General features: G+C 39.1%; 3 protein-coding genes across 4 annotated transcripts; 1 reads left to right on the top strand and 2 right to left on the bottom strand.

Annotated features, from left to right (window-relative positions):
- The first annotated feature begins 18 nt into the window (after positions 1-18).
- On the top strand, positions 19-1,843 carry LOC112340958 (flavonoid 3'-monooxygenase-like). Its single transcript, XM_024660247.1, has 2 exons — positions 19-1,154; positions 1,211-1,843. The coding sequence occupies exons 1-2, from the start codon at positions 282-284 to the stop codon at positions 1,841-1,843; spliced, it is 1,506 nt and encodes a 501-aa protein (XP_024516015.1). The 5' UTR covers positions 19-281.
- A 7,651-nt stretch (positions 1,844-9,494) lies between these two features.
- On the bottom strand, positions 9,495-10,241 carry LOC9648878. The gene is made up of 5 exons (XM_024660300.1): positions 10,134-10,241; positions 9,939-10,063; positions 9,794-9,875; positions 9,667-9,742; positions 9,495-9,616 (listed from the first exon to the last, which is right to left on the bottom strand). Exons 1-5 carry the CDS (start codon positions 10,215-10,217, stop codon positions 9,582-9,584), a joined length of 402 nt encoding a protein of 133 aa, XP_024516068.1. The 5' UTR covers positions 10,218-10,241; the 3' UTR covers positions 9,495-9,581.
- Positions 10,242-10,710: 469 nt separating this feature from the next.
- LOC9649422 lies at positions 10,711-12,755 on the bottom strand. Of its 2 annotated transcripts, XR_002990388.1 has the most exons (6): positions 12,652-12,755; positions 12,347-12,538; positions 12,178-12,252; positions 11,943-12,083; positions 11,379-11,860; positions 10,711-11,300 (listed from the first exon to the last, which is right to left on the bottom strand). XR_002990388.1 is itself a non-coding variant. In XM_002986262.2 (5 exons), the coding sequence occupies exons 1-5, from the start codon at positions 12,652-12,654 to the stop codon at positions 11,489-11,491; spliced, it is 783 nt and encodes a 260-aa protein (XP_002986308.1). In that variant the 5' UTR covers positions 12,655-12,755; the 3' UTR covers positions 10,711-11,488. The 2 variants fall into 2 exon arrangements, 1 of the variants encoding a protein (XP_002986308.1); XM_002986262.2 differs by having other exon boundaries at positions 10,711-11,860.
- Between the last annotated feature and the right edge of the window lie 592 nt (positions 12,756-13,347).

Here is a 13,347-nt window from a genome sequence, read left to right as displayed (position 1 = left end):
ATGACTTGAAATAAGAATCACTACCGTTCAACAATGCGCGTCCAACATAGGCCAAGCCTTGGCATCGTCGCCAGTTAGTCAATGTTTCGAATTACTTTAAAAATGTGAAGAACCGGCTCGAGAACCTGTAGTCGAAGCGACGAGAAAGACTTTGACTACCTTCGTAAGACAGGTCGAGATGACAGTGACAGCTACCAAATTTCCAATGCCGTAGTCATCACGGATCAGGCTTTTATATAATCGGTTCTTCTTCACCCACCTGATCTTTCTATGCCTGTATCATGGAAGTGTTTCTACTGCTGCTGGTTGTGATCACTTTCGGCTTCTTCCTGCGGGCGAGGAACATGAATAACATTCTGCCTCCAGGCCCACTGGCTATACCATTTGTCGGGCATCTGCACTTGCTGTTAAAAGGCCACCCTCATGTCGTGCTGAAAGCTCTTGCGGAGAAGTATGGTCCAGTTCTGTTTCTGCGATTTGGTGTGGTTCCGGTTGTGGTGGTCTCGAGTAGCCAGTCGGCAGTGGAGTTCCTCAAGGTGCAAGATAAAGTTTTCACGTCGAGGCCACGGTTCTTATCAGCTGGTCGGTTGCTGCTTGGCTTCGACGGGGAAGATATGGTGTTTGCTCCATATGGTATGCGCTGGAAGCAGCTCCGTAGACTTTGCACAACCAAGCTTTTCACGGCCAGGAACTTCGCAGATGTGAGGATGAGTGAGGTGAGGAGCCTGGTGAGAGCAATTCAGGCGTTTGGTGAAGCGTCTCCAAACTCGGCATTGGATCTTCGCACCAAGTTCAAGCATCTGACCTTCAATATCATCACAAGAATGCTTATGAGCAAGCGCTATTTTGAAGGTGATACTACTGATGCTAAAGAAGCAGAAGAGTTTATATACCTTATGGAGGAGTCGTTCAGCTTGGCCGGTGCATTTCCCGTCAGTGACTATTTACCATACAGCTTCGTCAAGTGGTTGAATATGAACCAAGATGACCGGATCAAGACTCTGTCTGTTAGAAGCCGTCAATTTGTGGACAAGATTATCACGGAACACGAGCTCAGATCGCCAACATGTTCGGATGACTTTCTTGGGTTGCTGCTGAAGCTCAGGAGCACCGAGGATGTTCTTCAACGGAACACTATCAGGGGCTTGATGATCGTAAGTCGTATATAGCTGTTATTCATCTGGTTTTAAACTTGGTCAGTGTTTAACAGAACTTGCTTCAAGCTGCAACTGATACCTCATCCGTGTCGCTGGAATGGACTTTGGCCGAGCTTATAAATCATCCAGCCTGCATGTCCATGGTCCAGGATGAGATTGCTAGTGTCGTTGGCTCCAACAGAATGGTGGAAGAGAGGGACATTAGCAAGCTTCCCTATCTGCAAGCGATTGTTAAAGAATCACTCAGACTCCATCCACCAGGACCTTTGCTCTTACCTCGAGAATGCTCCAAAACTTGCGAAGTGATGGGATACAAAATCCCGGAAGCTACTACGTTAATGGTGAATGCATACGCAATTGGAAGAGACCCGAAAGTTTGGAAGGAGCCCCTTAAGTTCAAACCTGAGAGGTTCTTGGATTACAGCTGCTTTGATGTTGGTGGCAACAATTTGGACGTTATTCCATTTGGAGCAGGAAGCAGAGCCTGTCCTGGAATATCTATAGCGTTCTCCATACTTCACTTGGCGCTGGCCAACTTGGTACATGCTTTTCACTGGACACTGCCTGCTGAAGTGGTGCATGTTGACACAAGCAGCGAGAAGTATGGACTCACTGTGACCTTAGCAAAGAAGCTGGAAGCCATCCCTCTCTGCAAAATTGATACAATTGTCTGTGGGACTGAGTAAGAAAACATGAGCATCATTGGACTCAATATTCTGTTATAACACAATTCATAAAATACAAATACAATATTAATTGCTAATATGAATTCGCATTCTCTGGCTGACCCAAAATTTTGGATTCATGAACTCTGTGTGAATCCATAGTCCATGAGTTGTGCCCAGCTCCTTGTCAATGTGCAAGTTGAAAGTTCTGAAGTCCTTAACTATGGTGGACAAAGGAGGTAGCCAGCTTTTGGACATAAAGTTTGTGAGTGATTGTTTTTGAAGAAACCTGAGCCTTGAAAGTTTCAATCAACATTCTGTGTTTGATTTTAGTTTGCGTGGATCTGACCGTTTCACATGTGCTATAGATAATAATTTTGTTCTTTCTTCTCTCTCTTACTCTTCAATGGTTTAAATGTAACTAAGGGAACAAATGCACAATCCAACACTCCTCTCTCTTAAGTGGTTACCCCCTTGCCACTCCTTGCTCCTTCCATGGCTTAGTGCTTTGCATCATGCTCAATTATACTTAGCATAAGTGAAATGCTTAACAACTAACTTTAGGATTGTAGCATATATGGTTTTCACTTTTTACCTTATGATGTTATAATTATGAAATGGAACTTTAACCTTTCATATGCTGTCATGTGTTTAAGGATAGTGGAGAACTTAAGTTTCAAGACCTTGAGCCACTGAACGAAAGGATAGAGTTAAACTCCTAATCATAGAGTATAAAAGTGAAAGAAGTAAAACACAGAATGATTCTTGAATATATAACCCAAGGAGCAAAATGACAAGGGCTACTAAATATAAAATGATGTTAGATTGTGAATTTGGACACGAGAATAATACTATCGTGTTCAGAACAATCCCTACATTTTGTAAATATACTAAATTAACAGATTTAGACACTTTTCATAAATAGCCATTAGGACCAAATGAAACAAACACATATGAAGCATGATAGTGAGAGTGTCTTGGTAGACATAATAAATTATCACTTAGTAAGTATTGAGGGACTAAATTTAATATTGCAAGGGTTCCCAACATTAACAAGTGCAAACCAATAAATGAATTTCTTTAATTATGTCAAGTTTGTTTGACTAATAGCATTTAAGAATTCCATCTCTATACTTATCTAACCAAGTGCACACACAAAGACCAATTTCTCAACTAACTTAAGTAGAGATTGAAAAAGGGTCTAGTAATATTAACCTCCTACCATCATAGCAGTAAAGAAAGAATATTTGAAAGGACTCATTGGTAGATACTTGCAATCATATTTGCAACAATGATGCATGGTTGTAATTTATAAATATATAATCTAAGGTTTTTATTTATTGTGTTTTATATTTTTTCTTTTATTCATTCTCTTTAGTATTATCTTAGTCATATTAAGCTATATAAATAGAATAAAAAGTACATATTTTATACTTTTAAATACTAAATAATTGAAAGTAATATACTAAAACATATCCTAAGTCATTAAGTTGATTTACAAGGAATGCAACTCCAAATAAGTAAAGAGGCCACCCTTAATAAAAGGGGGTGTTGAATTGTGCATTTGACCCTTGCTCTATTATAAACAAAATAAAGTTCATTATGGTTAAAATGGTAGTGGAGAATGAAAGAAGCTAGCATTTTTTCACCTTTTCTCTTTTTTGAATAAAAGGGGCTATACAAAATTTTTCTTCTCTTTAGCTTGATAAAATTGAGAGAAATGATAGCTAAATAATATAATATGGTTCATAAAAGCATATTGTAGTATATGTGGTTTTCAATAAAATAACCACAAAGTGGAACTTAACCCTTAAGTACATGTGCCAAGGGCAATGGAGCAAGACTTGAGCTTTAGTGCCTTAGGCCACTAAACGAAGGGATAGAGCCAAGCTCTCGAGCATGTAACTAAAGAACAAAAAAACTAGAGTGCAGAGCAACTTTTGAGTATACAACTAAGGAACAAAAACACAAATTGACATTAGAATAGTTTTAGAATATCTAACATCCCAATGTTAAAACCAACATATAAAATGGAGCCAAATAAAGTTTAATGTTATTTAATATACGTGAGGATATAGGTACTCTACTAGCTAGCATGGTATAGATTGTGGGTTTAAACCCAAATTGGATATAAAACAAAAATAAATACACTTAACAAGGAGGTAGACAATGTTTTAGATTGGTTAGCTATACTAAACCTACCCACTATCTCTACTATACATTTAAAACCCATTTACTCATATAAATGCACACTTTGGGTCTAGGAATTAGACTTTAGGACAATCATGAAAGCTTATTAAATATGGAATGATGTTAGATTTTAAATCTAAATGTGAGAGCATATATAAATGTAGACAATCTCTACATTATATAGATATGCCTTACTAGCAGATTTAGACACTTTCTATAAATAATCAATAGGACCAAATAAGATTAACATATAGAGCATGACAGCAAGATGGAAATGGTAAGCTATCATATAGTGATATTGAGAGATTAATCTCAATACACAAGGGTTTTTGTCACTAAACAATGCAAAACACAATAAGACAGGAACTCCTAACTAATCTAAGTATGCTTAATTAATAATATTTAGAAATTCTATCCTTATGTTTGTCTAATAGTTAACTCCATTAGCACAATAAAAATTGATAAAGTGTTTAATAATACCAATCTCTTGTTGTTATAGCAATAATAAAAGAATATCTAAAAGGACTTGTTGGCAAGTAACTTTCAATACCTACAATCACATTTATGACATATATAGCCAATAGAATTTTGATAAATTTGCTCAAATTGGACGAAACAATTGTATTTAGGTCAAGGGCAAGCTGATTTTCTACAAAAGTTTCTAGAGATTTTGAACATGAAGTGGATATAGAAAGTGGTGAAGGTGAATTGGACAAAAATGAAGGTGGTCAAAAGGGTGAAGTATTTGACATTTCTTGAAGTAAAATGTATACTACTTACTTCATAATGTTTGAGCTCCATGGATTAATGTTATAGATAGATAGAGTACTTTTAAAGTACGTGTTGTAACACACAAATGGAATATATTGGTACAGGTTTTATTAATTTCTAAAGTTTAAAGTGATATGAGCTTCTCCATGCACCAAGTGGATGTCACTAGCTTTTGAATAAAGTGCATAAGTTTAGCTATATAGTGGCACATTATTTATGCTTGTTAATTTTTACAGATGCTAAAATTGATCACCATTGTTCTAATCTCTTTTGATGCACTCGAAGACCAATTGATCATGTCCAATTTGCCGATAAAACATGTATGTTTAAGTAAACTAAATGATCCATCTTTGTGCTAAAATGATTATCTAAAAATGCTATATAATTTAGTTTTGAAAGTTCTTACAAGTTCTTTCTTTAATAAATAATAGGTATGTTTGTAAAAAATGTTTCTCCATAGCTCTAGAAACCAAAACTCTCAATAAAAATTTAATAATATTTTTACTTATGAAGCTATGGAACCCAACAAAAATCCATCCCAATGTAGGTGTCTTGAAGGGTTTTGTGAAAAATTCAATATAAAGCATATGCTAAATATTGTTACATGCCTAGATATCTTGAAAAATTCCACCCTTAAATATAAATAAAGAATATTGTGTGAGAAAAATCATGAGACTTATTATCTCAAGGCCTTTGAAAGATGGGAGAGATACTTTGCCAATCTTGCCTCTCAAAATTTTCCTATTTATTTAGCTGGATAAAGTTTGTTGTATGGCTTTGCCCAAGAGTGCAAACTAAAAACATCCAAACTCAATTTATTGCATGTGTATTAATTTTTTAATTGTTTAATTGTTTAATTGTTTAACTTATTAATTAAATTTCTGATTATGCTTTCTATTAACCAATATATCCATTTAATTTTTGTCTCTTCCATGGGATGGTATTACTCATTGCAATTCTTCTCTAACTTGGCAATGCAATGTTGGAGGGCAACATCCTAGTAATGGTCTGCCAAATGCAAATCACACTTGATGCATTAAGTGAATTTTGTGATGCCATTAGCATGGAAGTTAATCTCACCAAGATGCAATTAGTGTTGGGACAAGTGCAAGATAGGATATCTATTATTGTGGTATTGCACTTTAGATAGTGGACAATTACAAATATTTGGGTATTTTCTTCTCATATTGTGATGGCCTTTGCACTCTAATCAAATGGTGCCGATGCTCTTGTCACAAATTAAAGTGCAAAGTAGCAATTCTTTATAGACAAGGTATCCATAGTTACTTTGTGTGTTGCAAAGGTCATGACTCTAGGAATCTTTAGGATCAAGTAGAGGAACTCTAATACCATTTCATTTATATGGACTTCCATACAAGGGATTTGTTATACCTGATTGTCCTACTTGAGTCCAGTCTATGGCCCTTGGAGCTACTCACAAGGAAACAATTAACTATATAAACCTAGTGTCTGCTTTACATTCTGCAAATAAAGCTCTAGATATCAGCCATTGATGACTCCATCAACCTTATGTTCGAATAGGATGGAGGTTGGTGGGTAGAACTCAAGAGATGGACAACCAAGCTTGACTTTGACCTTGAGTTGGTACTTGAGGATCTGTTTGACTGGTGAATGTTACAGGCTTTGGAGAATTGATTATTGATAGGAATAGTTGGGGCAATCAAGTATATCATTTACTACAAAACAATCAATCCACTAGGCATGAATTTGCATGTTTACCTCATGCCCCACCATGAACTCATTACAAACTTGCCACTTATAGCTGTGGTAATCACCATCTCGATATTGAGATGGGCTTATGAGTCAGATCTAGCATCCCTTACCACTTTTGTCTCTGTCAAGTTTGTAGTTTTACACAGGTTGAGGATGTTTTCTATGTTATATATGACTATGGGGCATATGACCACCTCCACAAGCACTTAGTGAGATAAGGATCTTCCAGTTCTCCTCTCTAATATTGACATTGTCACCGAATTTATGAGGTATCTTTGCAAATGGAAGAAACTAGAGAGCTACTCTTGGAAGTTAAAGCAATGCTAATTCAAGGGAGTGAGTAGGTACATAGGTGACTCCATTTGTTTTCACCCTAATTCTTATATGATCATGTTTTTTGGATCCACATCTCTTTCTTACCTGCCAACCCTGGTTTGAGGCAAAGGCTTTTATCCTTTAAAGGCTTGGGTTCAAATCCAATTCACTGTGGTAGAGGCATAAGCATCTATGTACTTATACTTTTTTCTTTTCTTTTTTGCTTATGTATACTTCATTTTGAAGAATTAGTAACTGTCAGATTGGATTTAATCTAGACACTAGTTTTCTATATTTTAGCAACTTTGTTACTATAATTATAATAAGCATTATTAACCTAAGAGTAAAAAGCTTAAATATTGTACTTTCATAAATAATTTACTCTGTAATATAATTTCCTTTTTCAATTGGTATTTAGAATATTTTTTATCAGTTAATCCAAGATAACCTAATGTTGTCACACTTATTATGAAGCAAAGCTTAAGAGTAGAAAATCACTACTATCAAATTAAAGAATATTGTAGAATATGCTTGACTTCTATGCATATTCCTTACACCTCTTCAGGTTTTCTAAAACAAACAAAAAATCCACTTTTTAAAGATTTCTAAAATTGATGCTTTGCATAAACTTAAACTCATCATGAATGTTTTTTTAATACTCTAAAAAATATATTAGAAATTACTAATTATTGAGCTCAAATCATGGCTCACAAAAATACGTTTTAAAAAAAAAAACCACAATGCCTTGCTAAACCTATAAGACATTCAATTTTTTTAGCATATATAACATTAACAATGTATAGGTATGTTCGTTAAGCCATAGCATTTTATAAAGTTACTAAACTCTCAAGTATAAGTTACACTTTTTTTTATGCTTTTATTATTTTTCTCTGATTTCTATGTATGCCACGGTAGCTAAGTTGCCATGCTATAGTGGTTGTGAGCTTGGAATAAAAAAAATAAGGATAAGGTATATTTTTTTCCTTAAAAACTTTTATAAGTGAACTTTTTATTTTGATTTTGCTACTGGATGATGGATATAGTTCATAAAACCATACAATCTCTAGAATTTACATTTTTCTCCAAAAAAATTAGAAATTAACTATTCAAGTCCCATACTTCTCCATGTACAAGTGGACTACAAACACAATCTTATATTTGGTCAGACCATGTGCAAAGTGGAGCACTAATGCAATGCCATTAAAATAAGATAAAGGTTACTATAATTTATTTATTTTTGTTCTAAGAAGTGAATTGTCTTTATTTTTGAATTAATCTTGGGATTCCTAAGGTTTTTCATGGAAAATCCAAGCCTTTTCCTTTTTCCCCATCATCTGTCATTTATTAATTAAGCACTTATTTGTCTTATGTTTGAAGTAAGGCCCTTCATTCTTAGCCTATTCCAAGGTTGTTGTTAAACATTTAACTAGACTCTTCATCCTAAGTCCTTAATACTTTCCAAACATGTTGAAGGCTTAGACCATTTACTAACTTTTCTTAGTGGCTACATGTCACTAAATTTATGCCCCCAAACCAATGGGAAAGTATATAATAACATCATTATAAGTATAATTGATGTCTTTCTGTGCATCAAGTAGTGGTAGATTAAAATTTATACTCTTCTTCATTATTTAAGAAACCAAGCCACTAAATAGTGCCACTTGATTTTAATGGGTAGAAAAGAATGCACTTGTGGCCATAAAGAAGGACAACTAACACTTTATTCACCTGTAGTTTTGCACCATGTGAAAAATTCGTTCATTTATATATTGTTTAGATAGTTAGATACTCACAACACCACCCTTCATGATGGGTTAAAAAAATGTATAAGTAGCTTGAGTCAAGGTAAAGACCAGACTCAACTATTTATAAAGGTCATAAGGGCTTACATAAGCTCCAAATTATAATTCTAAACTTAGGTCAAATACTTTTTCGGCTATGGAAAAGTTGAAAATGGTATACAAGGCTCTAATGTGGTCTTATAAAACACCCCTTTATCATGCTTTGGAAAACAAGATAGTGAGGTAGAATGGTGTTATAGATGCATATAATAAAGGATATGTACTATGTCAGCTGTCTACAAATAATACATATTTTTGGAGGGTCTTGCAATGCCCACCTAGAGGTATGAGACCACTTACCATGGTAGTTTGCAGCCACTATGATCTTTTGGCTTCTCCAGGTAAAATCTCTCACTCCATCAAAATGCTGAAATTTTCATGAAAATCTTCAGGTTTCCAAATGGTTCCACGATCATGGCATGGAAATATAACATGGTATGCACTGCTGGAAAGCCCATGGCAAGCAGATTCTGCTGGTATGATATAGGAAGCATAGGGATATGGAATTCTAGAACTTAATGCCACCATCTCCAAAAGGTTTGGTTAGGCTTGAGATCACAATCTGCATGAAGACCATCTCTTCCACAATGCTAGACTTGCTTAATCGAGACAACAAGATCATGATGTTCACTTCTTTTTTAACATGGATTGCTAAAGCATATAGCATGATGCCTGGATGAGATGCTAGTTTTTTATGACAAGCACACCTCTCTTTCAGGTAGATCAAATCGGTGTTTGAGAGTATACGACTATACAACAATCTCCATAAGGAAAACTTACTGAAATGCTGGTTGGGCAATTGGTCCTCCTTATCTCAGAAATTTTACTCCAACATCACATTTTTTTATAACGATAAACCCTGATTACAAACTAATTAAAGGCGAATATCATTCTGGAAAACACATTTGCTAAGCTGGCCAATTTCCTATTTCAATTCCGTTTCCTGGGCACAAGAAAGGTGAACAAACCAATTTTAATTGTTTCCTTACGTACCCTCCGGATCATAGAAAAAAGCTTGTTTGATCTTCCCGTCTTGCTGCGTCTTTTCGAAGATCTCGATACCCCTGTCCTGTTACGACAAAAATCTTAGTGGATCGTAAAACCAAGAAGAAAAGAAAACCTTTATAAGCTGGACTGCGGCATTGTAATTTTCGACACGAAATGCTAAGTGATCGCTTTTGGGAAGCACACTTGGATCTTTCCTGTGTAGCAAATCGAGGTAGGAAAAGCTAGGAGCAAAAGGAAAAAAGAAAAAGTTCTTCTACCTCGAGCTTGTAGAGCGCTTGGATTCACGACCGATCAAATGCAGCGAATGCGACGGTGGCAGCGACATCCAAATCACGGTCATGGCGCCAAAATTCGGAGTCTCCAACCGATTGAACCCTAGAACCTGCGAGCGAGACAATCCCCCAAATCTGAGCTGAAATCCCATAATCCAGGCAGTGAATTCGATCGCCCACCTCTTGGTAGAAGAGCGCCATGGCGTGTGGATCATCCGCCTCCCTCGCGATGTGCTGCAAGCAAACCCCTGCTATTGGCGCCATTTTAATTTTGATTTTTCTTGACCTAAGCGTTGTGGAATTTTAAAAAGGAGATTTACGGGACACGCGGCAAAGTGCATGCCAAGTTACCATCACAGCTGTCATTGAGTCAGTGACACTTTTTTGTTTCAAAATTTTCTTCTTATCATAGTTCGTGTTTGTAATGTTCGATCGCAAGATCAAACGAGATAAAGTGTTTGTAAACGGTTAAAACGTGAGCTGACAGCACCTCAATTATTTCCCAGCAAATAGTATATGAATGGATATCATGATTTTGTGCTGATAATAGTCGAGATTGTCAAGCACACCTTCTGTATCAAAGAGAAAAGCTTTGTTATTTCCAACCATGAAATCTATCACCCCATCGTGCTTGGTGTATTAAACTTAAACTATACACACGAGTGCCTTACCCTACGTTTGCTTGAAACTAAACCATCCGGAGCCACGTATTCGGCATTTTGGATTTACGGGCGGGATTCGAACACGTGACTGGCCGTTTAAGAAAAAACCAATTTTCTTTTCCCCTTTATACAATGTTGTGTGGTGCAAGAAATGCGTTACAGGTCTCTCCAACTTCAACGCCCAGGAGAGAAAAAACAAAAAATCTAGAATAGAAACAGGGAAGCCGGGGAAAGATCGCCAATCGCGGGGCGATTTTAATGGCCGCGACGCTGCGCGCTTAAATCCGCGCTGCTGGAGCTGAATTTTCTTCCCGGGAAATCTCTCACGAGCGGCGACAAAGAAGCTCTCGCGCAAAATCTTCCAAAGTTCCTGATTGGCGCGGGGTCTCTTTAATTCTTTCTGATCGCTTGCTTGCTTGCTTTGATTGCCTCAATCTCTTCTCTGGCAGCAGCACTAGCAGTCGTAGCTCTCCACCGAGTTAAAAAGAAATATAATAAAGCCCCTTACCCGCATTCTAGAAAAGGAGAGGGCGAGGCCCAACTTTGTCGACCAAGTCCAAAGCCCAGCCACCTTTGTGAAACGTCCGCGGCGGCCTTCTTCAATTTTTGTTATCTCGCAGGCGAGGACGCGACGAGACGACGAGAGAGGTAGGGAGGCCTCTGACCGCTTACAAAACTCCCAAATCTAGGAACGCTTGCGCCACAAGTTAACAAGGATTTGATAAGAAAGCATGGGGAAAGAAAAAGAAAAAGCTTTCCCGACCTCTGACGCCTTCTTTTCTTCGTCGTCTTCTTCCTCGCTCGTCTTGTCTTGCTGCTCGAATTCTTCTTGCTAAGTTCCTCTTCTTCCTCTTCTTCTTCCCTCCTGGAGCTCTAAAAGATCGGAGACCGATGCGGTGTGCTCTTCCTCCTGCTGGAGCAATGCGGGATGATGACCGACTTTGGCGAGCACTGCCCTGGATATCGATTGCTGCGAATCCGCTTCGGTGGTGGGATCATCATCACCGAGGTGACGATGTGATCGTCGCACTGTGCCTCGTTCTTGTTCCCGCTGCAGCCTGACGATGCCTGCGACTGGCAATCGTCCGAGTTTGGCGACAATTCGTCGTCGAGTTCCAGTTTGTCCACCTTGAGTGTTTCATCTTCCGGAGAGGAACTGAATCCGCCATCTGTCGATGAAGAGGAGGCCACCCGACGAGGTACAAGAGAATCTAACTCCACTTGGTTGTTACCCACGGCATCAACCTGTCAAACCAGAAGAAAAGTTTAAATGGAAGACGCATGAAAATCAAAAGGTGGTCAATCAATCAATCACTCACTAACTCACCTTGCAGGCAATTGAGCAGTATCGGTATGACTCTTGCAAGCTCCTCTCGCAAGTGTCGCAAGAATTCGAAAGTCCTTTGGAGGGCCTTGGCTGAGGCCTTTGATTCAGGAACACTACTCTCGCGCTGTTGATAATGTATGTCTGATCAAAGAAAAAAACATCCATCCCATCGCAGTGTTAGAGCCAAAAATTGGGGTTTTGGAAGGATTGGCTAAAATCCTAATCGGGTTCTTACCTGGACTTGCGAGCAATCCACCAGTTTTTGCATGTCGTGGAGCCGGATCACATCGTGATACACATATCTCCGGACCTGCGCAAGCGAAATTCACGATGAGAGGGCGATTCCGGCGAGAATCGCGAGAATTGGAGCACAATTCTCGCAAGGACTGCGGGATTTCAATCACCTGGACGAGCCGATGGCCGCTGTGACTGCTCAGGCAGTGCTGGCAAATGCTGCCATTGCAATCCACGCAGAAGATATTCCGCTCGTTCTTTTTCACTGTCGCGTGCGTCGAGCAGCAGCCGAAGAATTTCTCGCTCAGCAATGCCTCGAGCCAGACGGGCTTCCGAGGCGCCGATTCCAGCGCGTAGCCCACCTGCGACGAGAAAGCACACGAAATTGGGAGAATTCAGCGCCCGGAATCCAAGAAATGTCGATCTTTGCCAGCAAGAACAGCGCGAGCAGGCAATTCGATGGGAGATCACGAACCATAGCGATGCTGGCAGTGGAAAATCCCCCCTAGAACCGGAAGATCGATCTTGCTAGTGGAAAGAACACCTAAACGCTCCTCCAGAGAAGAGGAAGCACAGTATCAAAGAATGCAAGCAACAGCTAGGACCCCTCCAAATGTATATAAAGGAGAGACCGCGAATTATCCCAGCCGTCGGCAGTATCATCCAACGACAGTGAGCCGCTCGCGTGCGGCGCCGAGAGGGGATCTGGGCCGTCGATACAGATCGGACGGCGGAGACTCCAAACGATCGCGATGGTTGGAGCGGGAAGGACGGACGGCTGCCGATGGCCCAGCGCACTGACACGTGAAAAGAGGCGGGAGAATTCAAAACCGTCCGATTCCGATCGGACGGCCAGGAGGGACGGCCGGCGGATCGTGGCCGTGGGTTTGGCGGTGATGGGACGTCGACCCAGCGGCGCCGGAAAGCGTACGGAGTGATGGTCAGTGGCCCATTCGGGAGTCGTGGGCCCATTGGCGCGCAATTTGGTGTGTGGTGTGTGGCTTTAAATTCGTCGCTTCGTTCCAAAGCGTTGTTTGCTCCATGGATTTCAATGATCTCTTTGGCATTCCCACTTGGATGTTGGAATTGTGAATCCTGACCATGCTAGCTAGCAAACTTTAAGGGGAAAAAGAAAAGTAAAAGTACCACAAATATATAAAGATTTTATCCC

This window comes from Selaginella moellendorffii, unplaced genomic scaffold (genome assembly GCF_000143415.4).
Source record: "Selaginella moellendorffii unplaced genomic scaffold, v1.0 SELMOscaffold_73, whole genome shotgun sequence".
Classification (NCBI taxonomy): Eukaryota; Viridiplantae; Streptophyta; class Lycopodiopsida; order Selaginellales; family Selaginellaceae; genus Selaginella; species Selaginella moellendorffii.
This window is presented reverse-complemented; position numbering and strand designations above follow the sequence as displayed.